The sequence below is a fragment of the Anopheles funestus genome, chromosome 2RL (assembly GCF_943734845.2).
Source record: "Anopheles funestus chromosome 2RL, idAnoFuneDA-416_04, whole genome shotgun sequence".
Taxonomy (NCBI): Eukaryota; Metazoa; Arthropoda; class Insecta; order Diptera; family Culicidae; genus Anopheles; species Anopheles funestus.
In genome coordinates this window covers 24,185,206-24,203,122 of record NC_064598.1, presented here as the reverse complement: position 1 = coordinate 24,203,122, position 17,917 = coordinate 24,185,206, and the positions used below count along the sequence as shown (strand labels likewise).

Here is a 17,917-nt window from a genome sequence, read left to right as displayed (position 1 = left end):
ACGCAATGACTCTAAGGCCCTGGATAGTGCGCCGTTTTACCGTTCACTCACTGCGGTTGAGTTGTCCAGTTCCCTCCACCCTATTGCTTGTACCATTCAGCATGACTTCCTAGCGCAAACCGTCCAAAAACCATTGACCGATCGAGAACGAACGGCCAAACGGATTAACGCAGCCGTAGAACAACGCTAATGGGGGTAAACGCGCGCCCCCATATCTCCCATACCCATTTGCACCGGCAGAGTGGATGAGAGCACCCTGACGAATGCTTTTTGTTCGATTTGTTGTTTTTTTTTTTGGGGTGGCTTTGGTTTTTGCTTGTTGCAAAGAGTCACCCTCAAAAAAGCAACAATCCAATCGAACAACCGAAACACCGGTGTGTGTTCTGTACGTGCTCGGGCTCAAACGCGTTACGGATACAAGAGAACAAACCGACCGATACACTGCGGCGTTGAACACATGGAAGAAGAATTGAAGAGAAACCTTAGCAGTACAACAAAAAAATACATCAACCGCAGCGCGAAACCATTTTAATATTGTTTTTATTTTTTCGATCGATCTCTCTCTCTCCTTCACTCGAAACTAAATTCTTCCCACTGCTTACGCACGGGCCTTTTTGGTTGTTCCGGCATCCTCCACGCCCGGCTTCCAAGGCGATGATGATGTTTCGGTGATGCTGGTTCCAGCACGAGAGAAGCAGAGAAAAAGAAAACACAAAACCTGCACACGAGCAGCACGAACCAAAAGCTCGAATGCGCGGCATATCGGGGAAGGACGGACGGAACCGGGGGTGGGATGAAGATTTGTGGAACGTCCCGCAGAACTGGCTGTGACGGGGTGAGAGCAACCAGCGTCTGGACGGAAACCCGCACAGCGGGAGTGGAAGCAGGTACTAAACGCTGTTGAACAACGGGACAGCGGCTCATAAACAGGCTCCGAAGGTTGTTTCACTCGTTGTCCCGGGTTGTCCCGTAGCACGCCTATTCTTCCGCACCTTCTTCGGATGCCTTCTACAGAATCAACCCCCACCCCCGGAACATGAAGATGAAGTGAGAATCCCTCAGCGCTCAGACCTCGGCGTGAGGCATTGCTTCGGTGAGCAGGGCTTTCAAATAAAAAAAAAGGATAGCTTAAGTGAAAGAATCACCATCACTACCACCACCATCATCATCATCGTCGTCGTTGCACACGTAGGCAGGGGCACCCCTTTTTTGACAGCCTAGGGATGGAAGGTTTTACTCGCGCCACGGGAATAATGCTGGTTTGCGAGTGCCATTTTCATGCAAATTCGGTCCACCGCTGGAGCTTATCATAATTTTATTCGCTCGCTTCGAGAAACCGCCATAGACATGGGAACGATGCAGACTACTTAGCAGAAGTCCGGGAGTCTATTTTATCTTACAAAATACTCTCGTACAATCATATACACAGAAACACACACGTGCGTCCGCTAGTGTTACGATCTTTCTTGCATTCCGTAAAAGGCGAATGTTTGTTATGCTTTAAGTAATGGAGTTTCGGAAAGGAATGGTCAGCTCGTGAGATGGTGGCGACTTAGAGTGAACTTAAAATATATTTAAAAAACAAATCTCTGCTCTTTTTTATTTTTATGACCATTTGCGTCTATAATTTTTCGATAACGAGTTATGTGCTCTTCTGTCCACGGCCGATGCACGGGTTCGTGTGGTGATGAGATTTAATCTTTAGACTTTCTACCGCAACCGATAAGGTATGGTCCGGTTAGTTCATTTTCCATTCCACTTGGAACTGTGGATAAATTCTTATCATATCATTTCTGCTTTCCAGCTCATGCGCTAGTATTTTTAATTAAAATTAATTCACGTGTTTGGAGCAGTGCCTCACAGTCGGATTATGATGCATTAATAACTATTTAATGTTTTTTTTGCTGTTGTTTATGCCTCCATCAATGATGGAAGTAATTAAATCGAGTCTGGTTTAATGAAAGTGCAAGGTTTCGAGCAAACAAGATGTAATTTAATAACCCACCCGTGTTGTGAAGTTCCGCTGTTCAATGGAGTAAATTACTGACCTCCAGTGCAGCAGCACTTCTCAATGTCTTTACATTTCTAGCTTTTTCCTCTCTCTGCTTGACCGTTTTCTTTCTCATGAAAAACATACGGATATCCATCCGGTGGCGCAGGCATTGTGGAGACGTACATGTTACGTAGCCGTTGGATAGTTTTGCCGCATTAATCTATAACGAACTTTGACTCGAAAAGCTTGAAGGCAACGGCTAAACAAGTGTACCGACTGGTGCACAAAAACCACGCCATATTAAGATCTGGATAAGCTCGTCGGGCGGGTGTGCAGTGTTCTGGAAGTTCTGAATGGCCTATCCTTCTTTTACGTTTATGTTCTTGTTACGTGCGCATACTTTTCTCGCTTCACAAATTCATTCTGGGGATGGTGTTTTTTTTTTGTTCTTCCTGGCCATTCATAATTTGCCCATAAGAAACCGTTCCCCGAAGGCTCGTTTTTACACGCTCAAAGCCACTCGGAATCTCCTTTCGCTTTTAGAAGCAAAAGCAAATTTCCCACTGTTCCGGGTCTCTATCCCTACGCCGTCAGGAGCTACAAAAAGGGAACGTGTGTGTGTGTGTGTGTGTGAGGAAGAGAGCAATAGAAAGAGAGTCGTCGGAATGGACGAGCATAGAAATAAAGCCCTTACCTACTGAAGAAGCTCTTTCTGTAGGCTGTGAAGCACAGCCTTTTGACACTCTGCCGGATGACTTAATTGTGGGAGTCCACTTTGCACCACATTATCACGAGAATATGAACCGTGCCGGCAAACGAGAACCTCAGGAAATGATATCTCAACCGTTATGTAAGAGTGTCAACAGCGTATCCCTAAGGGCCGCGTACTATGCCACGTTTGTAGGCGGTCCCCGTGCGCTAAGCGAAATGGATCCAAAAAAAAAGTTGATGATGGCAAATTTTTGTTTTGTGTATTTGCACCATGAAAACACCAAGGTGTGAAGCCTGTAACTCGGCACTCATGTCGGTATAATGTGTATTACATTCGCATTTTTTTCACTTTGCATTTTTTCCACCTTATTAATGCTTTCCTTTTGTGTCAGGTGTAAACTCTAAATATAAGTATCAAAAATAACAAATATTTCATCTTCTGAACGATGGTTTACCGTTCCAAGTGTTTATGCTGCATCAGCTTCTCTCATTACAAAACAGGAATCTCACACTGATTGTGATGTTGCTGAAACAATTCGCTACAGCATCCAAAGATGAGATTTGACGGTTAAGTGTGGGAAAAGCTTCAACAAAAAAAAAAATAGGTTGCCACTCACTCACTTCCATGGAATCGTCGTGTACAATTACTCGTCCTCCGTACTTTGTCACCGGTCCTTTGCTGGTGGTGTGCCACAAACGAGCAAAAGGATTAAATATTCTAAGTGCTGCTTACACACTCGCGGCGCAACAGTCCGGGGAAAAAAGAAGGAAAAAGAAACGTTGTCTCCCTGCATGACGCCATTCAGGACGGTGTCATCAGTCAAGCAAAATGTTGAAGCTGGCATAAATGAAGCACTTCAACTTGTTACTGCAGATGGGCATGTCAGTTTAACTCATTAAAATGGTTCAGCGTTAGATTGATAAATGCATGCATGCGATGTTTGTCCACAACCGTGGGTTGAAGGATACTTTCGTTGCAATAATTTGAGTGATTTTGATGTTGTGTTTATCAGGCGCAGAAAGCTTTTTTTCTTCTTTTGGTTTTCATTTTTGGGTGTACAAAAATACTAAAATAAACACATTTTGCCAAGCAATAATTAAATAATAAATTCTTTATAAGAGCAATTAAAAACTATTCTTGGTCTACTCCTACTACTACTTTCTTCGTTCAATCCTTCCCAACGTTGCATACACGCTTGCCTCAATAGTGTAGTGCAGATGTTGCAGATAATGCGCCGCGGAGCAAGTGTCACTCGTAGTGCAATTTAATTACAGCACAGCAGCAGTGTCAATTTTTCTACCGTCTGCGCATAATCAGCACACATATGAGCGCTGTTGTGCAATCGGATTTTGCTTCCACCTCCATTTGCGCCTTAGTTCTTCGCAGGGCACATCTTCACGATCCGTATCATATTGCGCTGGTGTGTGTGCTCCCCTGGATGCTGAATGGATAATTTGATTCATCTTTCGAGAGTGCTATGGGAATCTAATAGAATCGGCAACCGTAAATGAAGAGCCCTTTCAGAAGTAGCACTTCCTTACACCCGTACCCATACAATCCCACACTTAGCAAACACTGTCCCAACCAAAGGCAAACCGGGCGTGTGCAAAACGGATGTGGCGCGGTGTCGGTTGTGAAAAGTTTTCACTTAATCACATCTCCAACCACAGCATCCCCCATTGGAAGATGGGGACGCGTGTGACATGTGACAGTGACAGTCAGCATATATCCTGTTCACGCGGGAAACTTGTACGCGATTCCACCCAAGCGCCGGATTTCCACCCATTTCGCGGCCACATTTTCCGATGGCGGGAAGGGAAATGGAATATCCTAGATCTTTGCGGAAATTTTCTAATCTTACACACGTTCGCCTCACAAACCAACCGGGCTTGGGTTTGTCACCTTTTGCACCCCCGCGTGCCAAGTATTCATCTTTGCCTCTTAATTAATGTTATTTCCTTTGCCGTTTTAGTGGGTTAGCAAAGCGAGAGGCAAAGTGTTATACGCTGTGAGTTGAACTGTGCATCACGAAAGAGAAACGTGAGAGTGGAATCCGCTTAAAATGTCATTTTGAAGAATTCAAAAATGAAAACACAAAAAAAAGAACTTAAGACGAATCTGAAAAAACTTAGATTCGGTTGCATTTATGACCGCAACTGACATGCAGCTCTTCTTTTTTTATTCTTTTCTGTGTGAAAAACAAAAGAAGAAAATTTAAATTGAGTAAAGGATATGGAAAAATTGGCACAGAAAGCAAAAAAAACCTTCTGAAGAGTGAATGTATGCAAGAAAAATCGCACAACATACGTCTAATTTAGGTGCATCAAAATGTTTAATGGCAATTTTAAAGTAATGGTTTTTTAAATAATAATAAAAAATACAAAAATGTCTGCATTGTTGTACTTAGACATTGTGTCCATCTGTTGTGTAGCTTAAATTAATTGCGAAATAAAAAAGAAAGAAATTAGAGAAATGATAAAATAAATAAGCGTCCATGGCTCGTACAAGAACAACTATTATGGTTCAAAATAAACATTTTTCAACAACAACAACTTCTGTAAAGAGCACAATTTAAAAGCAGCCAACATTTGAATTTGTTTACATCTCAATTATAATGGGAAAGATAGTTAGAAAAAAGTTTTCTCACATCCATAAACACCAGTGTAAATAAATTATGTTTATAATTTCAATTAAATTTACATGTACACCTAATAGCTTCATCGTTCGTGGCTCGTGCTGTGGGTGATGGGAAAAGTTTGCTGCCCTGCTTGATGCTGCGACAATGTTCTTTAACAATTTTTCACCCCTGCAAAGATGAGGTCGCCCTGCGCGTGTTGTTGTCTCCACGAATTGCAAACGAAGGTTTCGGGATGTTATTTCCATTATTCTGCCTTCACTTAGACAATGAACCGACGAGTCGTTTATTAGTGTGCAGCAGCCAGGAGTATGCTGTTAAGCTTTTCCCGTACGCAATTCGCTATTCCTGCAGCAAACCAAAATCCCACAAGGAGGACACAACTTTAGCCTGAAATTGTCATTTCGTGGAAGTTTTCGGGCCGGGAAAACTATTTTCAGCCCAAAGTTGTACGGGCACCCACCAGCAGCAGCAGCAGCAGCCGGCACACCATCGAATGATGGCGCTGGCGCAAAAGTTGAGCGCAAGTGCACCCGTGGGCTCTTGCTTTTCGAAGGTTCGTTGCCTAGTGTGTGTGTGTGGTGTAGCACGCCGGAAGGAAAATGAAGTTTATTAGTAGCATTTTGCTGATTTCGCTCTCCTCGCCCTTCACGCTTCGACTCAGACTCTCTCCAAATACAAACGCTCAAATGCCGGTAAGGCCATTTTCTTTTGGGGACCATGGAAAACAAATGATAAACTTGGCCATCCGCCAACCGCGCACAACCACAGCCTGACGGTGCAAACACGATGCCACCGACGTTCCGACGACAAAAGGTGCAGCAATTATTCTGTTAATTTAATTTCCAAAGAAATCACAACAACGTGCGGCCCCGTTGCCTTTTGTGTGGGCTAGTGTGTTTAGGGTTTTGGGTCGCAGGGTGTGGAGTGAAAATGGAGGCAAGCATCCCACAGACCCTGGGATGCGATGCTGGGAACCTGGCGGGGGTCATCATAATATTTTATCTTTCCCGTCCAGCCGCACCCTCAATACCCTCGATTTGAAGGTTGCTTCACAAAACGGAGGAGTCATTGGAAATTGTTAATTTAAACTTCCAAACTTTGCCGGTTGTCTTAAACCACCTCCTATACCTATCCTGCGGGTGCGGGTGAACGGCAGAAGGAAACAAAGAAAAAGGGTGGCGCCTAATCGGGCAGAAGACCCCCGTTTTTGCCAGATGCGGAAGAACCACAAAGGGCACGCACCGGTCACCGCGCCCCAGTAAGGTTGGCCGTTTTCAGGCCGTCACCAAAACGTCGCCGGTGGTGATTTTTGTGATCGTCGCGACCGCCGCGGGAGTGGTAAATAAATTTGGAAATTATTAAAATGAAACCGATATGCGCTCTGCCCCTCTGCGCCGCGGTGCGCGGGAAGAAAGTTTGGTCCCGGTTTGCATTACTCGTTTTTTTTTCTTCCTTCAAGCTTTTGCTAGAGAATAACCCACCCCTACAGCTTCACTAGCAAACTACGTGTGGAATAATAACAATCGCCGCTGGTGGTCATAACCGCGTGAAGGAAAGTTTCGTTGCATCATAATAAAGGTTTTCTTTTTTTCTGTGTCGGCCACAAGAAAGCGAAGGAACAACCACTTATCGGCACACGCAAACACCGGACCAGGAGTATAATAATGTTGCAATGCATTCTCCATTTGCTTGGGAAAATCGTTTGAAAAATCGTTTGAAACTGGTGGAAAAATAGTTCACCGGTAGTGGAATTTTCTTCCATGTTTTGTTTTTTTTTTTTGTTTTTCAGTTTCTGTATTGCCCTTGTGTTCCCGAGCCGACTTTCCCTTTTGCTTGTTTTGCTCACAAAAGCACCTTACTTTTGTTCTCGCCATTCGGTGTGACCGAGCATTAGTTTACCGACCGGTTTGGTGAATGAATAATATGAATAAGTTTAGGTGTAGTTGCATAGTAATGTTTAAGTTTTCTGTTCTGCGCACTGTTTTGCCTTTCCTGTTTCACCTGTTTTGTGGGGGAGGCGGTTTGAATTATTTCACAATTCTTCCCATTTTCTGGACAAGCTTTATGAACCGTGGAGCGGCGGTGACTGTTGTGTACAAGTTTACATTTATGTTGATGGTGTTCGCAGTTTGTATGGGGTTTTTTTCTTTCTTTCTTTCATTTGCTTTAGAATATTTTATTCAAACAATGTGGCAACAGTTTTGTTCCACTTTCTTCTCCCGTTTTGGTGGGTTGTTAATTAAATTTTATTTTGAAAGATACAATGTTGTTCACACTATAGGGTATATTGTGTGGGATATTGATGGAATAATCGGTATATTTTGTTTTTTGTTCGCTGTGGTTTATTAAAGCAAATGTTGGCATTGTGAAATACATTTATAAATTAGTGTCACCGTATTTGCTCGAAAATTATAAAACCGGCTGAAGAGGTGTTGGCCCTGTCATGTACGGCTTTCCTCGACTTTTAAATACTCGCAGCGAGATAGTCATAGTCCTGCGTGCGAATCTACGGTCCGGATAGGGGTTTAAAGCCGATCCTGCCGCGTAGAGACTTGTACCACTACCACATACAACAACGAGCCGCCGTATTAGACCGCTTCTCAGGACCAATCAGAATCTCTTTTAAATATTTTTAAATAATCGTACTACATAGATAGTTTTAAATTTAAATTTTTCAACCATATCTTAGATCTTACATATTTACGCCATAGTCCTACACATCGTTTGCGTTCTTTCTGCAGAATACGGTGACACGAATTGGAATTTTGCTTCAATTAAAAAGTTCATATTTTTTACCATTTTCTACCTCCAGTGAGGACAGAGTGATGCCTCCAGTGAAGCACAGATCTCCTTCAAGGACAGATTTGGAGTAGTGCTTGCGTGAGTGTTGGTCCTTTAACACCCTTTCATTTTTTGAGGAATTTTTATTTAAATTCGTTACTTCATTTTTACATCATTAATCAATAGGATAGGTACTAGCTATTCGCAGCTATTGGTGTATTTTACCTTCTGTATTACTACACCACTGTCTTAATTTTCCGAACCCAATTTTACGAGCCCTAAAAACACCGCCTAATTGATTTAGATGACGTTAGTGTAAAATCATAAGCAATGGCGCCAGGTCAAGCGTGCGCTGATTTTAATTTTATTTAACTTTCTTCCTCCATGTTGAAAAACTTCGTCACAACCGACTAAAAAGCCTTACCCCAAGGATGTGGTAGTAGTGTATTCGCACGGAGCAGCTGGGAAAACCCCGGACGGACGGCAAAGAAAATCAATACATCGCCTCGTACCTCTCATTACCATATCAATTAGGTTCGCGGTCTTTTAGTGTTAGTGTTGTTTAATGGAAAATCTTTCGAAAACCCCGCCACAGCAACAACGGAGCGTTTGACATTTGATCGAGAACGACACCGGTGTGGCCGGAGGGCAAATCATGGATTCTTCCTCCGGTTCCAGGAAACGACCCCGCGAAAAAGGGATCCGGAAGTTCAATTACGTGCAGCGCGCTGTGTGAACATCCCGAGGGTTTCGGGCCAGTGGTGTGCTTGGTGAAACTAGAATCCTTACCAGACGCACCAGCACCGTTCGTTTGGTTTCATCTTTCGAGGGATCTGTTGGCGTTTTTTTCTTTTTTCGCTGTTGTTGTTATTCTTGCTGGAAGGAAATATTTTACTTGGGAATTGGAGAAAAGTAGAGCGAGCGGTTCTCTCTCAGCGGGATGCAATGAAGCGATAAATTCTAATACCACCAATGGTCTTATTCGTGCCGGGTCGGTGTATTTCCCTGCGTGTTCCGTTTGTTGTGGTGATGTTGATTTTTAGCACAAATCCAACAACTGCTCTGCTGTTTTGTTGTTGTGTGCCTTTTTGCATTGCAGGATAATGTTTCCTTCCCGTGCAAGGTAACTAACGGCAACTGTTCATCGTTTGCTGACAAGAAACTGGAAGTCACAACATAGACAACTGCCCACGATGGTGCTGATAACGACCAGCGATGGCGGTGATGATAATGACTAAACTGAGCCGCGATGCCGGAAGAAACGAAAGAATCAAGACCATTTTCGATACGATACGACCAAAAATTGCATCAATTTTTTTTCTCCACCCCGCTGGAACCTCGGGACTCGTTCGAGCGGGGGCCGGGAGGTTTAAGGGAAAGGGCGTGGTATTAAGCCACTGCCGTTGGTACCCGGGAATCGACCGAGATTATGGGCATTGCTATCATCATCTACCATCATCATCATCATCATCGATCATTTGAAGTACAGGCGAGGATTGAAGCGGCCGATGTTTTGACCGAAAATGATGTTCCACATTTTTCACAAAGCAAAAAAAAAAAAATACAAATCCTCCGTGCCTGTTTTGTTCAATGTCCGGGGATGCTTCCTTCCGGACGCTAGGAACGCGTTGGTGAATTTTCAATCTCTTTGCCGTCTAAGGTTGATGGAACGTGTACACACACAGCCACGCACAAGCACAAGTTTATATAGATGCCATCCTACACCCATGGAATGGTGTATCCTTCATGGTTCAATTTATTTTTGAGCCACCCAGACGAGAGATTGCGGAAAAGCTCATTTGCTTTCTTCCTTAGCTTTTTTTTCTTGTTTTGGTTTAACTGCTATATGTATGATGGAAAAGTCAGAACAACAGTCGGCCGGCTGCCTACTACTGCTCCTTGCCTAACGCCTGCCTGATCGCTTGATGAGCACATATTTGAGGGAAAAACACTGTGGTGTGTCCGCGTCCTCCTGTGGCATGTGAGTCAGGGAATTTTGTGTGGGTGGGTGTAGATATGTGTGTGTGTTTTACTTTGTCATATTTTTCATTTCTACAGTCGCTCACCTTTGGCCACCCCCAAACTCCCCACACCTAACTTTGATGGATGGAAAATGATGATGGTGATGGTGCAATTTTGCTCGATCCTTACCTGCATATGCTGGCGAAACGAATCATCAACCATGTGAGAGAGGATATTATAGGAAACGTGTGCCTTCGTGTGCTTGAAAAGCAGAACATAAAATGCAATCCAGCAACACTGACAGGCGGTGCTCGTCCACTGCGGAAGGTGTGCCGTGGTTGGAGAAGACACAACAGAAAAAAACACGCGTACGGAATTTAATAACAATACATTATGCAAATATTTTGCAGGGCAAAACGACCCGACGGCGGCAACCAGGAGGTTGCCAGTATGTCGTACCGTGGAAACAGAGGTCAGACTGAAAAATGAAACAACAACAACAAAAAAAATGAAGAATTTGCACTGAGAGTTGAAGTGAGTGTTTCGACTTGCGTATTCCTTTTTGTTCTGTCATATTAAATTAAAACATTCTTCGTGCTCGGGACAGCCTTTTTGCGTTTTCCTTCGCGCGAGCATGATTTATGTACATTTTGCTGCTGCTGCTGTTGCTGTGACAAGTCATCGTTCATTGAAGGATTTGACATGGGCCCCGGAATTCCATATTCTATCGGTTTTTGTGTTGATGGTTGAGTTTGATAAGCTTTTGAGTGCGACTAGCATGGGGAAGATTGCGTATGTAAAATTACATTAAAGCAACATTTATATTTCTTACCACTGATATGATCAACACTTGCAAATGAAAAATCGTCTCATTGTGAAGTGATCTAAGTTCGTTTGATTTACAGCTTTTGTAGCATAAATTCATTGTATAAACCTTTTCTGGTTTTTGTCTAATAGCTTATTCTGGCATTCCTAGCGACTTATACACTCTCATAAAATCTCTCAACGATCCCCGATACTTCCAACAAAGTTTGACGATTCAAAAATGCAAAGATTAAATTCGATTTCCCGCGCTTCAAACTTCGCCTGAATACGTCTGAAAGTTCATTCTCTCGGTTTAACAAAGTCGTACGGGTAACGTTCCAAAATTTGGCTCCCTCCCCGTCCTGCATCAGAAACAAACTGGGAACTGTTTAGAACATCCCGACCTAACCCGACACCCGGTCCACTTCAATCGGCAACAATGAACCCGAATTCTCCCCGCACTGCCTCGGGGTGTCTTGATTGGGAAAGCAATCAAGTTGAATAATTGAATACAAGTAGGGTAGCGGCACTTGAACAGCGCACACGTACATCTCAATCTCTATTTGCCAAACGCGAATCCTTCCCGGGGTAATGCAAAGACCGTCCGCGGATTGTGCGGACTTTGTCGATGTTTGTTGTGTCATTGTTGGACGCTGAAGGTTGTTTGCTACCTCCGCCCTCCGCTTCACTGTTCCCGGGATTATGAGGTGAAATCGAATCGCTTAAGTTGATTATCTCCGACGGAGCCGTAACTACGCGGGCGCGAAATTGAGTATACCAAAGGTGCAGGTCTCGTGGACACAGGAGTGAAATAAAAACGCTAGATTGTGCCTCCGGTGTTTGTGTGTGTATGGCACTATGTTCAACATTTTTTTCCTTTTACCCTTTTTGTAGAATCAAGTGCGATATTTCTGTCAAAAGCACAGTATATACGTAGTTTATTGACGAATGTACCGCTTTCGGTTGGATTCGAATTCCTAACGAGCACTTTGACACACGAACCAAGCTACACAGATATAGAGAACTTAACCACTTAAACTACGTTGTTCTCCAGGAAAGGAGATCCACACTACAACAGTGTGATGGCCAGAATCCAGGCACGGTGGTGTGATACGCGCTCGTAGACATCGGGCAGTCCAGTACCGCACGGAATGCTCCAGGACTGTACACCGATCAGGCTACCGTCCAGCACGAGTGGACCGCCGGCATCGCCCAGACAGACGCCCTGATCGGGCTGATTGCTGGTGCAGATGAGACGGTCAGAGATTCGGCTACGGTATGGCTCCTCGAACTGGTCCGCACAATCCTCACTGTCGATGATGTCCGTCCGGATGAACTGCAGACGAGTTGGGAGTTGATTGTTTGAAATCTGGAAAGTGGCAGAAAGAGATGCGTAGTTAGAGAACGGCGTTTATCTACGTTAGGAAATGTGTGTGTGCATGATTTGTGCAAACGGGAAAATTTTAGTCTAGCGACCAGCAGAGACCGTGCCAGCGAAATGTTGGAACCATCCGGAGCGCTAAGTTTGGTTCAATCAATTAAACGTTTCATCCAGTCGCGTACCGGAAGTTTCCCGCTGTTGCGGTGTATCCCATGCGACAACGTCCATGGGCTGCCTTTTAAGTCCGAGCGGAGATTAAAATGGTAAATTGAATCGACTTAAGTGTGCTTACGGACATATGGCAAACGTTTTGTCTGCGTCTGGGACCAATTGCATGTAACAACCGACCAGAGCAGCTGGCCGGCCGCCTCGGCAAAGGTATGGGGATTATTGGTACTGGATGGCTCACTCCATCAGCAGAAACTTTGAAGTATGTTTGCGCACCTTTTAGATTTTTCTTGCAGTCGTGCACTTGTGCTACCGGAACCAGTGCCGTTTCCAGTGCACAAAATGTCAAAGATCCGTGGGTGGAAAAGTGCATTAAAGAATTGGTTGAATCGGTATCGTTTTGCTGCTTGTGTCATACACTTCACCCTAGCAGAACTAATGTGTTTCAGAAGTTCCACAGCTCCGCTCGTCGGCCATTTTCCATTTGGAAGCGATGGATAAAGATTAATCGGAACCAGAGAGTGGTTGATATCCGGTTTCAACGTAATCCCCTTTTTACGGGGCCACCTGTATATGCTTCCGAGAAACCAGTTTATCCGATAAAACCGTGTCCTACCTGTTCCTTGCAATCACAGAAACGATAATCCACCGCAACGGTGGTTGGGGTGACCTGTCGTTTCCACGCCACTGACAGTACTTGTATGACTTTAGTGTTTGACAAATTAAACGCGTTTCCAGTTTGCAGTACGAGCTTTGGTTATGTACACTTTCAATCCACATTACCAACCGAAAGTGACAATTAACAATTACTATGTTGCGAATAAATTCTTGTTCGTTACATACGTCAAATAGTTAATGGAATAGCTTGGTTGCTTAATTTCCAAATAATCGATGTAGCATTACATTTACAATGGACGCAAATGAAATCGGATTATCCGTCATCCTAATTAGGCAGAGGATTTTCGTCGTCTAATTCCACCAAATCACACCTGGAGACACACACGGCAAAATTCCTGAGAAATAACTTACCGCGAATCGACCCCATCCGGATACGGTCGCATCGGTAGCCGTTTCGAAGAACTCCGTTTCGAGCCGGATGGGCTGTAGTTGGTCACCGGTAAATCCGAGCGACTCCGCCACCCGCACCAGCGCAATATCGTTTGCGTACGTTACTGCGTCAAAGTCGGGATGCAGCACGAATCGTTCCGCGGTCACGTTACGGCCACCTTCAAGCCGATCGGCACTACCAACGAACAGCTGCACATCCGAGAGTGCTTTGCCGGTAATACAGGCGGCTGCCGTCAGTATCCAGCGCCGATTGATCACAGTTCCGCCGCAGTATACCAAACCCTCGTTGATGAGTGCCACCTGAAAGGGAAACTGCCCATCAGCTGCCTCCTCTCCACCGGCAATCCGTGGAGTGGGTGCTGAAGAGACCATGGACGGTCTGATTATTCATGCACCAACTTGACAAGATCGGCAGGAAGTATCCACTTACAGTTGCTGCGTTGCGGCAGAGCACTTGCGACAGTTAGGCAAACCAAAATGGCTACCACTTGCACGGCGATGTTTCTTAACGTCTTCATTATGGCGGGTTGGTTTCGTTTCGGGTTTTCTATCCCGTTTTGGTTGCGCTGCACACTAGAACTCTCACGGCCGCATGAGGTGTCGTTCCGTTTTATAGCCTTCATCGGCACCCGGACCGATATCTAATGGTTTCTTTTTTGTTTTGTCTCCATCACTACCAGCACCAGCCCAATGGCTTATCGGTGAACGATGGTTGAGCGCATATCTTTGGCTCCGAATTTCAGCAATTCATAACTTGGTCAGAAGATTATCTGTTCCGGCAGTGGGACACCTGGTGCGTAAAGTTTATTACATCCTGGCCCGTACCGTGCTTCTAGCACAATCTAGCGCACGTTCGCAGCTGTTTCCTGCTCGTTCCGGGGATAATGTGCGCCTACTCGTAGCGATAACTGCTAATAACTGGTCATCGGGAGTGCCACCACCACCACCCGTCGCAAGGGAAACCGGAGGGAGATGAAATTGATTGAAGCCTTTGTGTTCCAGGCTACCCTTTGCACCCGGTGTGATAGTAGTGGAAGTCATACCACTCTTCTCGGTACTCGGCCAAGCCGCAAGTAGTAGTAGCATTTTGAGATGCTATCTAAGATGAAACCGAACGCCACCACCGCCGTTCGATAACTTCTGGACGACTTCGGGGCTCAGGTGTTCAAAATGGCAATGTCCATTTGTGATTCACTTAAGCCGGGTCTGCTGCACACAAATACCCCCCTGTGGTGTTGTGAGGCGATGTTGCAGGTTCGCTGTAAGCCGGGCTTTCTTGGCATGAACTCACGGCGGAAGCCCATAAACAGATCCCGGTGTGTGTGTGTCTCCCCACGTTGTACACGAGTCGATCAAACCCCATTCCCCGTGTCTTCATTGCTTCCAGGTCAACTACCGGCTCGGGGAGGGTGAAGGGTACGGGTGGGGTGGTTTTTTGGGAAGGTAGTGTTGAAATATTTACCAAACTCTCTAATCCCGATGTCGTAAATCGTGTGCCTCCTTCTATCGCGCTCCTGCACCTCTTCCCACTTGTTAGGCATGGTCGGGTTTTCTAAGACCGTTTTCCGACTCGCTTGGCAGAAAGCATTAGTCTTCGAGGGTAGGCTTCTTCTTTTCTTGCTTCTTCAGCCCTACCCCACAGGAACTCCATTCCCCACACCCGAGTGAAACAGGTGGGAATGGGTTACATATTATTCAGCTCCATCTCGTTTCGATTCGGCTCCCGGATAGGGACGACACACGGGTATAGTGCTGCCGTGAAGTGGCTAGGCTACTGATAGCATCTCTGCGCGTTTCCGAGAAGGTCTGAGCATCGGGGAAGGTTGTCACGGTGTACGGCTCTCGAGATAGCAAAAGACCTCTAACCGATTGGCAACTATTTCACCATCTGCGCCTTCTGTGCACATAAACACATACATACACTCCGTAGATACTGGTCGGCAAACATAGTCAATGGGAGGAATTCTATCTGCATGGGCACTCTTCTTAGTTTGTTGCCACTATGGTAGGAACTAGGAAGAGCATGTCAATCGATTAGAGGTTTTCGTTTGTTTCGGTGGTTCTTTCCATTCGTTGGGCAGTTTTACATCTTTATTATCGTCTACAAATATGGCTTTTCGGCCATCTATTCACCGGTACAGGCGCTGTTTGAGACATTGAGGTGCGAATGAGTTGTTGGACTCATTTTTTTCGTAACTTGCGTCCAGCGTAGGACGTTGACTTTTTTATTACATTACACCTTTCCAGAGATGATGTTTCTTGTTTGGAAAAATCTTCTACACTGCTTAACGAAGCTTCAGCTACAAGAGAGGAACAAAAAACAACGTTAACTTGACTAGCTGACCGGAAGAGTTTGACTATTCATTTCCGCTTTCATTCCCTAAACTGTCGGCAACACCGGTGACCGGAAACGTCTGAAAAATAGAAAAGTCGACTGAAAAACAGTCACCATTCTACAGCCGCAATCGTCGGGCGTGCGTGTGAAACAAATTTAAGGTATATAATGTATTGCCTCCCTGCTGCCTTAATGGCATCCTTCCTTTCATCGTGACACTAAGGCGATGGTGATTCATTCGGTCTTTTCATAGCCGTCTTTACGTTTCGAGAAGCATCCAAAGATGGCAAACTTCTTCGGTGTAGTGTCCGTCGCCGACACCACCCACCGCCGGTGCTACGTGTTTCGTGTGAACGCGCGAAACGCCCAATAAGCTGATAAGCGATCGAATTTATTGATTGGCTTTTTCGATTAGAAACTTCCACCAAATCGTCCATCGGGAAAGTTAGTGTTGTGTCGATGGTGAAACACGGGGTAAAAGGGCGTCGTCCATGGTAATCAAAATTTTACTACTTCTTCACCTGGTTTCTTGCTTTCGTAGCCACAGTTACGCAACAAACGGTTCTCCCAGAGTGTGGGGTCGAAGACGCTTGACGCTTTTGCGTGTGTAACACGCCACCGGTTTGGGGTTTTGGTATGCTGTGCCTTACTCCGACACTCCACGGCTTCGACGCCTATCGCCCTCTTTCATCCGACTTTCCTTTCGCCCGTTCACGCGATACGGCCCCGGTCTCCCGTGTTATGGGTGTGAACATAAAAATAAAAGCGATCTAAAAATTATAGTTGATTGTTTTTCGGAGTTTTTCCCTTTCGGCATTTTCCTCGCTCGATGGGTACGGGACAAAGAAAACGGAGGAGACGGCACCGCCGGGGTTTTGTAGCCCTCGTTTTTATGATTGAAAATCAATTAGGAGTTTAAAAAACGGGACAAATTTTGCGTAACGACTAAACGATAAACTCACTTTTGCAATGGCTCAGTCCCGCACGAAAAGCTCCACAAGGCCGCTGTTGGAGGGGGACGGGATGTTCGGTGACAGCAGCAATTTATTTCTTCTCCACAGCACAGAGTGATGATGCACGTTGGTGTTGGGATGTTGCCGGGTGGGAATGCGCTCCCAAGGATGGCTGGCTCTAAATTGGTTAAGTGATTGTTGACGCTGGTTCGGGTGGGTGGCACTTCGGAAAAGGGGCATTATATAAAAAAGGATTTTTTTTTACTTTTTTTATTTGTTCTCTTCTTTTATCGTGCTGCCTTAAAGGTTATCGTCGCCCGTTTTACGGTCGTCATGAAAATGTTTTACTTTGACACGAATTCTTCCAACACCGGCAGCGCTTTCGATGTTGTTTGGTGTGGTTTGCAAGATCTGATATCTAAGGACATTTTACATGTACAAGCTTCGGGTCTAATAGTGGGCTAATTTTACAGCATTAATATTTACCTTTTTTTCACAGTTGATTGCACACTTTGCGCTAGAAATTAGCTTTCGCCGAGAGGAAACAATCGATCGTTCACACGCAACGTATGATTTGTTAATAAGTTCTCAATATGGAAAATCCAGTCAAAGCTAGAGAAAGGATAATTTTTATTTTGCTCTGTTGCTTGACTTCTGATCAATATCTCGGCTACGAGTTGCTTATTCGCAGTGAGCTTATAATTAGCTCAATTCCGTGTGGTGTTTGGTGTTGTCGAACATGATTGCCTTTAAATCAGCAAACAAAAAAAAACAGGGGGAGAAAGAGAGTGAATACGGTCTTACGAAACTAGGTCGCACATCGTGCTGTGGATTGTACTGTTGACTTCATGGATAAATAATAATTAGCTCACTTAATTATCATTCAAGTGATTTTAATTACCTGCGGTCCGGTGCCCATTGGACGACACCGTGCTCCCGAGTCCATACTCCATAGTGTATGTTGAGGTTGAGCACAAGAACCCAAGGACTCGCCGCTGTGTGCGGTATTGGTCGCCGCCACTCGAACGGTTCGCAGCGTCCCGGGGAATCGACGGTGAAATTTATGCAAACGAAGTGAACCAAGAGTGGACCAAAGAATACTTTTAATTCCATTTACATTTT

At 44.9% G+C, this 17,917-nt stretch overlaps 2 protein-coding genes across 3 annotated transcripts in view; one reads left to right on the top strand and one right to left on the bottom strand.

Annotated features, from left to right (window-relative positions):
- Positions 1–17,917, top strand: part of LOC125764026 (latrophilin Cirl) — an 81,953-nt gene that overhangs the window by 31,676 nt on the left and 32,360 nt on the right. The gene's annotated exons all lie outside the window — the stretch shown is intronic.
- On the bottom strand, positions 614–17,751 carry LOC125764030 (chymotrypsin-2-like). Its single transcript, XM_049427801.1, has 3 exons — positions 13,938–17,751; positions 13,469–13,866; positions 614–12,259 (listed from the first exon to the last, which is right to left on the bottom strand). Exons 1-3 carry the CDS (start codon positions 14,128–14,130, stop codon positions 11,960–11,962), a joined length of 891 nt encoding a protein of 296 aa, XP_049283758.1. The 5' UTR covers positions 14,131–17,751; the 3' UTR covers positions 614–11,959.

Bases quoted from the DNA above. Each gene is read 5' to 3' on its own strand.
- LOC125764030 (XM_049427801.1), bottom strand. From the start codon at position 14,130: ATGAAGGCTATAAAACGGAACGACACCTCATGCGGCCGTGAGAGTTCT. The intron at 13,867-13,937 runs GTAAGTGGATAC...TGGTCTCTTCAG, and splicing joins TCTGCCGCAACGCAGCAACT to CACCCACTCCACGGATTGCC. The intron at 12,260-13,468 runs GTAAGTTATTTC...GCCACTTTCCAG, and splicing joins CCGGATGGGGTCGATTCGCG to ATTTCAAACAATCAACTCCC.